General features: G+C 35.1%; 3 protein-coding genes across 4 annotated transcripts; all 3 read right to left on the bottom strand.

Moving 5' to 3' along the window:
• Positions 1-24: 24 nt before the first annotated feature.
• LOC104733355 (pumilio homolog 12-like) lies at positions 25-3725 on the bottom strand. The gene is made up of 7 exons (XM_010452940.2): positions 3271-3725; positions 1333-2585; positions 1083-1245; positions 823-986; positions 478-736; positions 276-391; positions 25-183 (listed from the first exon to the last, which is right to left on the bottom strand). The coding sequence occupies exons 2-6, from the start codon at positions 2502-2504 to the stop codon at positions 284-286; spliced, it is 1866 nt and encodes a 621-aa protein (XP_010451242.1). The 5' UTR covers positions 2505-2585; positions 3271-3725; the 3' UTR covers positions 25-183; positions 276-283.
• Positions 3726-7444: 3719 nt separating this feature from the next.
• Positions 7445-11106, bottom strand: LOC104733346 (chaperonin 60 subunit beta 3, chloroplastic). 2 transcript variants are annotated; one of them, XM_010452931.3, is made up of 15 exons: positions 10818-11106; positions 10389-10607; positions 10177-10302; positions 9950-10087; positions 9770-9865; positions 9443-9685; positions 9115-9349; positions 8845-9014; positions 8687-8764; positions 8523-8594; positions 8336-8440; positions 8152-8244; positions 7976-8068; positions 7766-7892; positions 7445-7670 (listed from the first exon to the last, which is right to left on the bottom strand). In XM_010452931.3, exons 2-15 carry the CDS (start codon positions 10593-10595, stop codon positions 7657-7659), a joined length of 1797 nt encoding a protein of 598 aa, XP_010451233.1. In that variant the 5' UTR covers positions 10596-10607; positions 10818-11106; the 3' UTR covers positions 7445-7656. The 2 variants fall into 2 exon arrangements, with proteins under 2 accessions (XP_010451233.1, XP_087345862.1); XM_087489736.1 differs by lacking the exon at positions 7445-7670 and having other exon boundaries at positions 7755-7892; positions 10818-11001.
• A 75-nt stretch (positions 11107-11181) lies between these two features.
• LOC104733335 (putative L-gulonolactone oxidase 4) lies at positions 11182-13322 on the bottom strand. Its single transcript, XM_010452921.2, has 3 exons — positions 12330-13322; positions 12134-12235; positions 11182-12032 (listed from the first exon to the last, which is right to left on the bottom strand). Exons 1-3 carry the CDS (start codon positions 13273-13275, stop codon positions 11317-11319), a joined length of 1764 nt encoding a protein of 587 aa, XP_010451223.2. The 5' UTR covers positions 13276-13322; the 3' UTR covers positions 11182-11316.
• Between the last annotated feature and the right edge of the window lie 253 nt (positions 13323-13575).

The following is a 13575-nucleotide window of genomic DNA, read 5'->3' as shown; positions in this document are numbered from 1 at the left end:
TCTATCAAGTTGTACAAAGGAAAGAGTCGAAACAGAGCGTAGATATATATATTAAGATTTTAAAGTCATTCTATGGATCTTTTTGAATCCTTCAAACAAAAAACAACCTGCGAATTATGCTCTTATTATATTACATTTACAAGGTAACTTTACCAACAACAAACAGCAACATTTGCTACAGACCTGCAAGTTTCAAGAAGGAAACAAATTAAACCATAAGAGAAAGAGAAAGAATGAATAAAAGATTTTAGAAAAGTTTTGAGTTCTTTTTTTACCTGCTGATTTACTTCTTGGAGCTAAGTGCAGAGAGGACTTTTTTACCGTATGGATTGGTACGAAGAGATGGGATGTGAAGCTTAATGGCATCAACCAAAAGACCATGCACATTCCCCTGCAACAATATGATTTTTTTTTTAGGAACTGAATTTGAAAAACAATCTGAATCATTGAACTGTTTGTGTATTGGTTTTTGTTTACCTTGGATAGTTTTAGAGCTGCTTGAATGACGTAGTTTCCATAAGGGTCAAGCATCACTTGATCAAGATGACCATAGTTTATTAGTTCTCTGATGATGCGAGCTCGGTGTTTGTCATCAGCTAGTTTCAGACACCTTTCAACAACATTGCTGCTACATTTCTGCATCGATAACTCCGTGTAGTTTCCTTCTAATTGCTCGAGGATTTCGAAGGTTGCCCATTGAAGTTGAAGCTCAAAGACATATTGAAGAACGTAGTTCCTACGAAAAAGTTTGCATCCTTTCTCCATTATTACAAGAACTAGATTTAAAAAAAAAACTCAAAAGAGAGAGATTGACAAGTATACCCGAATGGGTCTTGGGAGAGGTATAGAGCATTGGACGTGATTTCTGAGACTAAGTGTTTCTGTTGTTCTCCTTCAGATTGGGCAAGACATTTTTGAAGAACACAGCATCCATGTTTATCAGTGGCAAGGTCAACACAATGAGTAATTGCAGCTTCGAAAAGAAACTGAAGAGGATACAGAAACTGGATTAAAGACTATAACAAAAACACATTTTGAATACAGTGATCTCTCTAATGTAAACTGTAAATAAAAGTTATTACCTTTCTACATTGAGGTAATAGATATTGCAAGCATCGTTGAACAACGTGATTACCGTTTACATCCTTTATCAAAGTCACAATGTCATACTTCAAAGCAGAAATGATTATCGAAATCTCCTCCTGTCGCTTAGCCGTTTCAACGATCTTTTGAACAGCTCTAGTCCTGTTTTAAAATGACAAATATCAAGTCAGGTAAAAGAGCATTAACAGAGATATTCATATCTAACAGAAGACTTTTACGGTTTTTTACCCGTGCATATCACAAGAGATTCTGATAAGCAGTCCTGGCTTTCTAGTAATGGAATGAACAATCCTCATTCTTTGGTCTTCATTGCATACTTCGAGCAGCTTTGGGACCAGATAATTTCCAAAAGGGTCAATCATAAGCTCACTGATATAGTCAATGATCTCATTAAAGATGATCTCTATATCATTCCCATCTTTCTCAGCAAATATTTTCTGCAAGAACCTACAACCGAGCTGATCCTTGGCCAAGTAATATATCCTCCCTCTTGCCTCTGCAAGAGAGTTATACTTCTGAGGCTGTAGTGTCAGATTGTTGAGGCTCATTGTGAGATCTTCATTGAATTGGTTCTGCAACCAAACTCTTCCATCTTGTGAATCATCACCTCCAGGACCATACTTAATGACTTTAGCTGTGTTCAAACCAACCTGAGATTTCATTAAAATTTTCTCTGGATAGTACATTTTCCTTACCCCATCATCCATACTCCTCCTCACTCTTTCATGACCATCTTCTCCATCCCAAAACAAGTTCCTGTTAGACTGTTCAGCTTGGCGATAGTCGAAATGTTCCTGTCTTGGAGAAGTATGAATGCTCTGATTTTTATTGTAAAGATGGAGGAAATGAGGGTTCATGGAGAAACACTGTTCTTCTTGAAGTTTAAGCCTCTGAATGTTTTCTTCTTCGATGTTCCTCCAATTCATATGAGACTGATCGAACTGCGGATAGTGAGACAGAGGCTGCGAAGGTGGCAGGTAATGCTGAGGCTGAGCAGGTGAGTACCCGGAGGAGAGATTAGGAAAGTAACCAACTTGTTGCAGCTTCCTAAACATCAGCTGGTGGTCGAGTTTTCTTGAATCAAACTTGTCATATACACAAGGTGAGCTACTTGGAGAGTGGTAAGGAGGATTGTTAATGAACGTGGGATGAGGAGACTCTAGAGTTTGAGTAGGGAACCCAAAGTTTAAGTTTGACTCATCAGCAAAAGAAGTGGTGAATGAGCGGTCTTGAGGAACATATTGATCAAACTTCTTGATGGGTTGTTGTGATGATCTGCTTGAGCTCAAACTTATAGGGAAATGGTTGTGATAGTCATTCCCTGAAGTAACTTTAGGGATCTCACCAAGAATCTTCTCAAATTCGTCAATATACTCTGGCTCATGTCTGCTTCGATCCATCTCTGACTAAGATATACACAACACTCACCCAGTAGGTAAAAATGCAAACTTTGATGATGATCAGTGATTTACTCTTGACAACTGCAACAAAAAAAAAAAACAAGACAGACAAAAAGATCTTAGTGTGTCACAAGCTTGTTGTTCTTATTAAAGTAAGACCTTTTCTGAAAATATAATTAAAAAAATCGTTACAAAAACACAAGACATCATCATCGGGATAAGAATCCACCACTAGCTAGCTAATCAGCAGCAGCAGCAACAAAACACTAATCTTTTTTGTTTTCTAATTACTTTTTGTCTCTTACTTCAAATCAAGAAAATTAAACCAAAAAAAAAAAAAACTCAGTACTTTAACAAAACATAAGAACAAATATGATTTTTACTGTCACAAAGCTGAATCACTCAGAACCATATGACTCAAAATTACATTGTGAGATCAAGCAGTATATAACATATGAATCAAAACACAGAGCGATCAAACAAAATCATTAGATCAAAAACTGTACGGACGCTAAAAAAGAGCCAGAATCGAGTATAAATCTATATGATCGATCGTAGAGAAGAAATAAACAAAAAAAAAAAAGATATGAGTTTTGAGAAAAGACCCAGATGATAATGTACGACGATCAGGTATGAAAAATCCGATCTTTAATTATATAACTCCGATCAAAAAACTTCATACTTTTATTTAGACGAAACCCACTAGAGAGAGATCAGTGACGACGAGACAATGAGAGGTATAAAAGAGAGAGAGAGAGAACCATACCAGTGAGGTCGAAGAGGAACCATTAAAAACATATAAAATCACCAATCTGAAAAAAGGTGATGATGAAATAGGAGAAAAATATCTCACACACGCAAAGAGAAGAAGAAGAAGAAGAGATTTAAAGAACCAGAAAAATAAAAAGGCAAACACTTCTTTTTTTACCCAAATAGGAAAAGAAAAAAAAAGATTGAGAGAAAAACAAAGAATGAAAAATTTTGCAAGGAAAATTCAGAGGAAAATGCAAAGAGAGTGCGAGAGATTAGAGAGAGAGATATGTAGAGAGAGTGTGTTTATATATTTGGTAGGCGGCGTGAAGAAGAAGGAGTAATATAGTACTGAACAACAACAAAAAAAAATAATATTGAAGTCTTTAAATTTTTTTTAATTTTTTTTAGTAACAAAATTAAGTTGGTTAGTGTGTAAAGTAAAACAAATTAAAAAAAATAGGGATCTTTGAATTTTTTTTTCGTTATGAGAAGTGGAGAATTGTAATAAATAAGATTTTTTGGAAAAAAAAAGAAAGAAATAGGTATGCATGAAAATGGAAAGGTCTTTTATGAATTTTGGTTACAAACTTATAAGTCTCTCTCTACCTTCTTTTGGTAACGTTTCTGTCCCTTTTTTTTTTTTTCTTTATTTCGTTTGATTAATGCTTCTGTTTGTTACTTTGTTTTCTTCTCTCTCTCTATATATTTATATGACATTTACGCGTAATAGATTTATGTATGTATACAAAAGTTTTATAAGTAAGTAACGTATGTGTTTCTATTAATTTAATTGGGTTTTGTGATTAAAAGCTAGAAAAAAAATTCATGTCATGACTCATGAATGAGTGAGTCTTTGTGGTTTGCTAGCTAGTATCATAATCACATTCACACACCAATACTTTTTAACGTAACGATTATGGAGGTGTATACGATGTATGATGTGTATTGTATATCAGGCCTGTTGAAAATTAAACACCTTTAATTTTTTTAGGAGTTAAGACTGATATTAAACGATTTGCAATATGCAAAGAGATACATGATCATATTATAAATATATTTTACAAAAAAAAACTTTTTTTTCTATGTATTTATTATGAAATCTGAGTGACGTGAAAAGATAAGAATTATTAAGTAGTTAAAAGTAGTGTTATCGCATCACTCACTCATTTTTTTTTCAACCAAACATTAATTTAAAAAAATTTTATTGGTTGCAAATGAAAATTCAGAAACAAAAGATTTGGAAGATCAAGCAAGACAGGTCTGCCCACAAAATCACTCTTTTATATACCTAAACTATAAAATTATATTCTTTCTTTCGTTTGATTAATGCTCTTGTTTGTTTTCTTCTTCTTCTCTCTCTACATTTATATTACGCGTAATAGATTTATGTATGTATACAAGTAACGTATGTGTTTGTATTAATTTAATTGGGTTTTGTGATTAAAAGCTAGAAAAAAATTCATGTCATGAATGAGCGAGTCTTTGGGGTTTGCTAGCTAGTATCATAATCAACATTCTCACACCAATACTTGTTAACGTAACGATTATGGAGGTGTATACGAAGTATGATGTGTATTGTATATACACGTCGGTTGAAGATTAAACACCTTTTCTAAGAGTTAGGACTGATATTAAACGATTTGCAATATGCAAAAGAGTTGTAATACGATACTATAATTCACTTTTTCTGTATCTGCATAAATTCACGAGAATATTTTATTTAGTATATATGATTATACTATAAATATATTTTACAAAAAAGAACTTTCTTTATATATTTATTGTGAAATCTGATTGACGTGAGAAGATAAAAACTAATGAGTGATGTGATAATAACTGGCTAAAAATAGTATTATCACATCACTCTGTAGAAAATTTAAAATGATGGACTGATGTGATATTTTTTTTCAACAACATGCATTATGTTGTGACCATTAATTAATTATATTTGTAAAAAAAAACTAAAAAATTACTTAGTAATGAGAGTTATGTATATTTTTTACCAAAATAAATAATTAGAAAATAACGTGTCATTTCTAATATATGGAAATTAATATATATATATATATATTTATAACATGTCATTTGTAATTGTAACTAATTTTTTAGTATAATTAGTTATTTATTTGAGAACTATAATGTACTTCAGACAATAAATTAAAACATCTTATAGACTAGTTCAAATGAATTAATTTTGGTAATTGTTAATACTTGTTTCGATCTCCATTCAACAAATATATCTCCGGCTCCGCTTTTGTATTGCCACCATTCAAACTAATTTGTTTGATTTAACTTACTTTTGATTTTCGAACGTCTTGATTTCTATAAAAATGACTCATACACAAATTGCTACGCACTAATAAATCAAACGTTGAAAAGAAGTTTCTAGGAAGACTACTAAATTGTTGTCTTTTACCTTAAATTCATGATCAACTTGGATCATCTTTACTTGTAGTGTTTCACTCTTTTGGGTAACAATAAAGAATATAGTTTAATACGAACTTGTAAGTTGTGAGAAATAAAATAAATCGTAAACGTCTCTAAAAATAGTACAGTAAAACTCTTGAGAAGATCTTTTATTTTGTTAATTTCCTGAGAAAATAACTTGAATTTACCCTGCTGATTTGTTTTTTTCAAATAAATGATTCAGAAACAATATCTCAATAGTATGAGTAAAACAATCGAACAAAGATTCCTTTACAGTTGAAAAATTAGATACTGTTACTTTTCAAACTAAAATAAAATAGTAAAATCAATCAAATCATTCAGCCGTCAAAAGACTTTTTTAACAAGAACAAAATAATTTTATTTGTCCTCTTGAAAGCGAAAAAAAAAAGAAAAGATAGCGAATGGTGTGACAAGCACAACTGGAACCCTAATGTACATAGCTCACAGTGACACAGTCTATATCGATTTATTGCTATCAAACATCTTCTCCATTGTCACGTGATCTACAAGCTAAAAAAATGTTTAATGCAATTCTTCAGTTCAAAAGATGACTTCTTGTTTTGTTCTGGAGAACACGACCAAAACTATATGTTTGTGGTGGCAAATCAGATTCTAACTCTCATCAAGCCACGAGAATAGAATATATATAATTGTACATTAAGAAATATAGGTGCGTTTAGATCGGACATTGAAGACTTTTAGTGGTAGCTTTTGCCTCTTCAGATTATATTCTCATTGCTAATTTAGAAGCTGTATATAATAACAGTATGATCTATAACTAATTAAACCAAGAGAACTCGAAATGGATTTGCTCCTGCAGGGTCAACAATAGATAAATCTTATAAATCACATTAAAGACGTAAAGTCATTTTTAATTAGAAGAAAAATAAGTGGCTAAGAGAGGTTTGCAAAAATAGTATAACTTTACTTGCAGTTTTCAAAGTGTGCTTAACTTTACAGAACGTTCTTTAAATTGTAGAATTTTGTTGTAATCAAATAAACCAAAATAAATTTCAAGGAAGATTTACTAAAGTAGCTCTCACTTCCGTTAATTCATTATCAACTTTAAATATATGAACAAACCCAAAAAAAAACAAAAAGTTATGAAAGAGAGAGTCAAGAGTTATAGTGGAACCCCACTCACAGCTTTTAAAGTATGATTGACTTTGAAAATGATCTTAGAAAAATTTCCATCGTCGATTAGATACTTTGTATAGATTGAAATTGAAGGATAACCAAAAAAAGTTAATAGGAAATTACTAGGAAGATCACTTACTATTTTTTCATTTGTTCACTTTGCTATTAACTTAAAAACTCAACAAATGTGGCTTTATTAAAATAAAAGAAAAATAAAAAAATTGATGAACAACCAAAGTAAATAATGAGTTTAGAAGTTGCTATAAGTTATTTCTAAAAACTCCTCATTAATAGTCAACAATATCTTTCTTTGTTAAACTTAAGTAGTTAAGTATAAAACCAAATAAAAAGGGGAAAGAGTTAGGAAAACCAGTCAGCTTTACAAATGTTGTAGTGTACTCGTTTACGTAACAGACTCATTTTAGTCTAATCTACTAATAAGTAACTCAGGTAAAGAGAATTCTTGAACTAACTAAATAGATTACAATTTTATCATGACTGAGATTACAGGTTTTAAATTTATAAGCCTAGTTAGCTATGAATTAATAATCATGCAACGAACAATAAATCAAGATATTGGCTATGGAAGCCACTAACAATTCTTCAGTGAAGTTATTATATTGAATGACTTGGATCTTGAAACAGAGTACACACAGCCAAATTATATGTTTTTCCACAAATTATATGTTCTTCAGGTCACTGGAAAAACATAAAATTTATATTGGATAAAAGATGATTCAGATCATGAAATAAACAACTAATAAGTCGTCGTGGCTTTTGCTTCCTTAGACACTACTCTGTTCTCATTGCTAACTTAGAAGCCGTAACCTGAAAATCAAGAGAGGGTTTTTAAATTAGAAAAATAAGTTGCAGAATTCGCTGATGGTTCTCAGAGGGATTCAAGAAGAAGAACTAAGACAAACCTGAATTGCCCATAGGGTTTCCAGCAGGAGCTGCTGATTCAGGCTCTTTGATGTCCACAACAACACAATCAGACATCAAGAATGTCTTCGCCACAGATGAAGCATGCTCTAAGCAACATCTCACAACCTTAAATAAGAAAAATACTCGGTTAGCATGCAAAACAGAAGATTCCAATCTGCCAAAACATACAAGTAAGGAACTTCGCTCACTTTGGTTGGATCAATGATTCCTGCAGCCATTAGATCTTCGTATTTGCCAGTTGCAGCGTTGTAACCGTGTTTAGGGTTGTCATTAGAGAGAACCTGACAAAGGAAAAAAGCCATTCACTTAGTTTCCATATCCCAAAAGACTCAAGCTTGCAATCTTTATTAGGAGATTGATTTACCTTCTCACTGACGACACTACCATTGACACCAGCGTTCTTGGCGATTAACTTCAGTGGGTAGCTCAATGCTTTCTTAACAATGTCAGCTCCGACCTGGAGGTTATGATGATTTGAAAAATGGCATTATAACCCACAAACTATTATTCATGTTTTTATTTCTGCTGTGCAACTCTTCTGGACTAACCTTTTCTTCATCGTTTGCTAGAGTCTCTTTAATGGCATCCACTTTCGATGCAAGTCTTAGTAGAGTACAACCACCTCCAACAACAATACCTTCTTCCACAGCCGCCTGATTTAAAGGTTCAACAGATTAGTATCTATCTACGATATGATGAAACATTTCAAGACTCTTTGCTTCGAGATGATGTTACCTTTGTAGCATTAAGAGCATCTTCAACTCTCAATTTCTTCTCCTTAAGCTCTGTCTCAGTTTGTGCTCCAACCTAAAGAATAAAAAAACGTTTAGATTCTTAAATTTTTTATTACATACAATGACAATATTTTGCATCATGTGGTTTGTTTCTTATTATCTCACCTGAATTACAGCAACACCGCCTGATAATTTAGCGATTCTCTCATTAAGCTTTTCCTTCTCATAGTCTTGTTCAGCAGCCTACACAAACCAAAAGACTTAATAGCTGCAAAATAAAATCAGTTATTGGGAAATCTCATTGGTTGAGATGTTACCATTACCTCGATAAGATTCTTGATCTGTTCAACTCTCTTCTTCACAACTTCTTCAGTACTTCCATCACCAACGATCGTTGTAGTGTCTTTTGTGAGAACCACTTTACCGGCATTACCCAAAACTTCTGGTCCAACTTTTTCCAACTGAAGTCCAACTTCTTCCCTAATCACAGTAGCTACAAAGATAAAAACAAACACCACAACATTAGACACTAAACATGGCTTTTTTCAATATAGAAACAGTGATAAAACAAACATTTAGTATTTTGGTCTCACCTCCTGTAAGAGTAGCAATGTCATCGAGGTACTGGCTTTTCCTCTCCCCAAATCCAGGAGCTTTCAAAGCAGCAACTTTAATAGTACCACGAAGCTTGTTAACAACAAGAGTCGCTAATGGCTCTTGCTCAATATCTTCAGCAATGATCAAAAGCGGGTATCCACCTTTAATAGCATCTTCCAGAATCGTCATAATGTCTCTAACATGTGTTATCTTCTTGTCAACAATAAACAACTGTAAAAAAAAAACAAGAAGAGATAAATAATTTAAAGCTCCGGCTGTTTTTGATCAGCAAACAGGATGTTACTTATAAGCAATGATTAAGACCTTGCAGTTCTCGTATTCTGCAGACATTTTCTCACTGTCAGTGACAAAGTAAGGAGAGATATAGCCACGATCAAATTGCATTCCTTCAACTACATAAAGGCTATTCTCAGCGCTTTTTCCTTCCTCGAGTGTGACAACACCTTTACGACCAACTTTTGCCATTGCTTCTGCAATCATATTGCCTACTTCGTAATTGTTTCCTGCACTAACCGCTGCCACATCTGCAAGTTCACTGTCTTCGACCTGCAATTCAAAACAGAGCTAGGATCAAGAACTCTCTAAAAGGACATGAATATACGTTCCAGAATCTGGTTAAGTCAAAGTTACCTCCTTAGACATTTTCTTCAACTCGGCGACAAGAGCCTTGGTAGTTTTCTCTATTCCTCTGGTAATCAAAACCGGATTTGCACCAGCAGCCACCACCTGCATAATTCAGTTTACATCACATCACAGCAATAAAAACATTGATTTGTTTCAATTCACAAAGAAAGACCAAAAATTACAAACCTTTACACCTTCAGCAATAAGACCTTGCGCAAGAACAACAGAAGTCGTTGTTCCATCACCAGCTAAGTCATTAGTCTTGGAAGCAGCTTGTCTCACTAGCTTAGCACCAATGTTCTCAACAGGATCCTCAAGCTCAACCTAACAAAAAAGCAAAAGCTTTACAAATCTACAAAGCAATTGCACACCAGATTACACATTAGATGCAACAGGAGACACCAATATCATACCTCTCTAGCAACTGTTACACCGTCATTTACGATTCTAGGAGAACCATACTTGCTCTCTAAAACAACATTCCTGCCTTTAGGACCTAGAGTAACACCAACTAAATCCGCAAGTTTATTCACACCAGCCTACACAGTGAGATGATAATACGTTATTCAATAGTGAACCTATAAAGCACAAAATCAAATCAGAAAAAAACAATCATTTGACTAACTTGAAGCTTCCTAATCGCAGTCCCGTCCTTATTGAAATGTAATTCCTTAGCCGCATAGATTTTGGGAAACCTTGCTTTCCTCTGAGCAATACTCTGACTCTTCCCAAAAGAACTTGAAGAGATCGAAACAAAAGATGACAATCTATTCGAAGGAGGAGCTAACAAAGATGATCCCATTGAAGACGTTGCGCTAAAGGTTGATGCCATAGTTCTCACTCTCTGCAAGAAAACAAGAACAAAAACACACATAAAAATCATAACTTTATTGTTTTCATTGGGACTCTAAACAAAACCTAAAGACACAAAACCAAATCAGAAAACTTCGTAATCATCGACACAAATCAAAACAAGGGTAATCTGAAAGCAACCAACTTTTACACCAATACTTGATTGAAATGAGAAAAAACATGATTAAACTTAAACACTTACAGAGAGAAGCGATCAAAGAGACGGATCAAGAGGGTTTTAGCGACTTTGAGAGGTTTCTTGTGAAGAAGAAGAAGTAGTTCGATTTATGCGACTGTAAAGTTATGATTTTTATTTTAATTTATTCGATACTAAAAGTGTATTTGGTTGCATAGTGCAAAACGGACTGGTGAAGCTCGCGAGGATCGTGTCGTCAAAAGCGTTAGGTTAAATCTGAGCCGTTGGATCGATAATATTTTGGAAGAGTCTAGAATCTTTAAACCCTAAACCCACCTACTCTGCTCCTCTCTATACACGTGCGAGTGAGAGCGTGCGAGTTTCTTATAATAATTTGATCATCTAATCATTACTCGACACGTGTAAATGATACACATAACATAGCATCCAATACGACTTCGTTTCGTGAATGAACATAGTACACTGCTCTGTTCTCATATTTGCTCTGTTTTCTTCTAGTACGAAATAGTAGAACAAAGAAACAAAAATCATAAGGACCAAAACATCAAGCACTTACACGAGTACAAACTCTAGCCTCTCTATAGACTTTACCTGGTCGACACAAGTAGCCTTTGTTAGGAGCACAATGAGAATCCTCTGAACAAATACACAGCCCTTCCAATGCACATCCTTGTTTCAAAATCGTCACGTTTCCTTTTAAACCTAGAATCTGATCGGTCCACTGCGTCGAAAACAATCCTAAAGAATCGAATCTTTCTTTTACTTTCAAAAAATCGTTTGCATTCTTGTATTTTCTGATAGCGCCATCAAACGCTAGGTTCCTATTCTTACCCCAATGTGGTAACGCATTGTATTTAAATATCGCCATTTGCTCGATCTCTTCAATGTAATCCTCGTATAGACGCGGTGCTAAAGGATCTTTTTTGCTTCTGTAGTAAGTTAGGTCAAAGTCTAAAGCCTTTTCCTCTTTCCCAAGGAAAGCGGTAGAGGATGTGACGTAGCGGATGAGAATACCGTTGCTGCCTTCAAGAACGCATAGAGATTTCGGGTTGATCTTAACTAGTGCTTTGATGTCTTCGATGAAACTTTTGACACGTGTGAGAGGAACACTGAATGTTGTTTGGTGAAAGAATTGGCCTTTTATCCTCGGATCCCACGGACAAGCTGTGATCAGTCCGTCTTGACGACTGTCTAGACATGAACCGGAAGACATCATACGGTTTTGCAATCCGATAACCGGATACCCTGTGAATGTTAGGCCTGCCCGTGCAAATTTACAAGTGATGATTATGTGTAAGTGTAAATTGTAATATAAAGTTTTGTCACAATCAACAAAGTATAAGCAAGTGAGAACAAATTACCGTTGTTAGTCAAACCGTATGAGACTGAAAACAAAAACGACGTTACTAGCTTTGCTCTCTCACACTTCATGTTTGCATTTTCGTTTGCCTCGTCACTCTCCTCTTCATAACATGAATCAAAGGTATATAAGAAAATATTATAACTATGCAGATCATAAATATTTGTATTAATTATCTTGAGAAATAAAGAATTCACCTATGGATCTATCAATGGCTAACGCTTCCGAGAGTTGTGGACGGAACGGGAAAAAATTAAACAAACCACCTCCTGAAGTGTTAAGCGGAACTCGGTCATCAATACGATACACCACTTTGCCTTGACTTGGTAACCATATGAAATCCGCAAACTCATGTTTTTCGCCAAAAGACACCGCTTGATCTCCGAAATCCGAATCGTTTATCATATCGTACGTTAACGATCTTTTGAACATCGGTTGCAACTCGAAAGTGACTTGAGAGATAACACCAAGAACACCTAGAGAAACTTTGGCCGCACGAAATTCCTCGGGATCGGTAGTCTCGTTAAGAACTCGAACCTTCACATACCCATCAGAAGCCAAACCGGGACTAACCAATCTTATCTCGGTCACGTAATCATGCACCGCACTTCCTTTACCCCACAGTGAACTTCCGTGAGCACCTGTCCCCATCATTCCTCCAACCGTAAGTCCCCACCAATACGGTGCGTATGGCAAAGCCAGCTCTAGTTTAGCCGCTTCTTCGATCAGCTGCCTTAGCGTCACGCCGCTCTCAATGGTCATGGTCTTGGCTTCCTGGTTGGTTCGCACCACGTTGTTCAAAAACTTGGTGCTTATGAGAACCCCGTCTTTGCCGTCAGTGCAAACCAGCTTTGGGATACTGTGAGAGTACCGAGTCACGACTCTCATTTTCTGGCCGGCTCTAGTGGCGGCAGCAACCACAGACACCAGCTCCTCCTCGGATCTTGGGTACTCCACCTTCGCTGCTTTGCATATAGAACGGTCGGGAAAAGCCCCGTACGAGTTCGTCACCGTGCACACTGTGTTTCCGGACTCACACTTGACAGGATCATCCGGTGGAGATGAGGAAGCAAATGTGAAAAAGCAAAAGATCAAACTTAGCCAAAACGCCATTTTGTAATGGAAGTGTTTGAGCATTCTCATATATATATCTATTTCTTATAAGTTTATAATGTATCGTCACAACATGTGATACATATGGTTTATCAAGTGGATATTAATAGCCACCTCAAATTTCACAAAAGAAAAAAAAGAAGAAGAAGAATTCAAATCATTAAATGAAATGTTCACGGAACTATGTGGACACGGGACATATCAATATTAATGATGCATGTAGCTACGGGGTCAGTACATCAAGTAGTTCTCACTTTCTCTTTAGAAATGATATGAGATTTTGACTCACTTTTACCTACTCTTTAGGAAACAGTATATGAGCTTTGATTC

The sequence above is a fragment of the Camelina sativa genome, chromosome 2 (genome assembly GCF_030686135.1).
Source record: "Camelina sativa cultivar CO46 ecotype springtype chromosome 2, ASM3068613v1".
NCBI lineage: Eukaryota > Viridiplantae > Streptophyta > Magnoliopsida > Brassicales > Brassicaceae > Camelina > Camelina sativa.
The sequence above is the reverse complement of the archived record's forward strand: the minus strand, read 5'-3'. Positions and strand labels throughout refer to the sequence as shown.

Coding starts and splice junctions, on each gene's coding strand:
- LOC104733335 (XM_010452921.2), bottom strand. CDS start 13,275: ATGAGAATGCTCAAACACTTCCATTACAAAATGGCGTTTTGGCTAAGT. Junction 12,236..12,329: donor AGCCATTGATAGATCCATAG/GTGAATTCTTTA, acceptor CATGTTATGAAG/AGGAGAGTGACGAGGCAAAC. Junction 12,033..12,133: donor ATACGGTTTGACTAACAACG/GTAATTTGTTCT, acceptor TTGCACGGGCAG/GCCTAACATTCACAGGGTAT.
- LOC104733355 (XM_010452940.2), bottom strand. CDS start 2,504: ATGGATCGAAGCAGACATGAGCCAGAGTATATTGACGAATTTGAGAAG. Junction 1,246..1,332: donor ATCTCTTGTGATATGCACGG/GTAAAAAACCGT, acceptor ATTTTAAAACAG/GACTAGAGCTGTTCAAAAGA. Junction 987..1,082: donor TATTACCTCAATGTAGAAAG/GTAATAACTTTT, acceptor TATCCTCTTCAG/TTTCTTTTCGAAGCTGCAAT.
- LOC104733346 (XM_010452931.3), bottom strand. CDS start 10,595: ATGGCATCAACCTTTAGCGCAACGTCTTCAATGGGATCATCTTTGTTA. Junction 10,303..10,388: donor CTGCGATTAGGAAGCTTCAA/GTTAGTCAAATG, acceptor CTCACTGTGTAG/GCTGGTGTGAATAAACTTGC. Junction 9,350..9,442: donor CAGAATACGAGAACTGCAAG/GTCTTAATCATT, acceptor TTTTTTTTACAG/TTGTTTATTGTTGACAAGAA.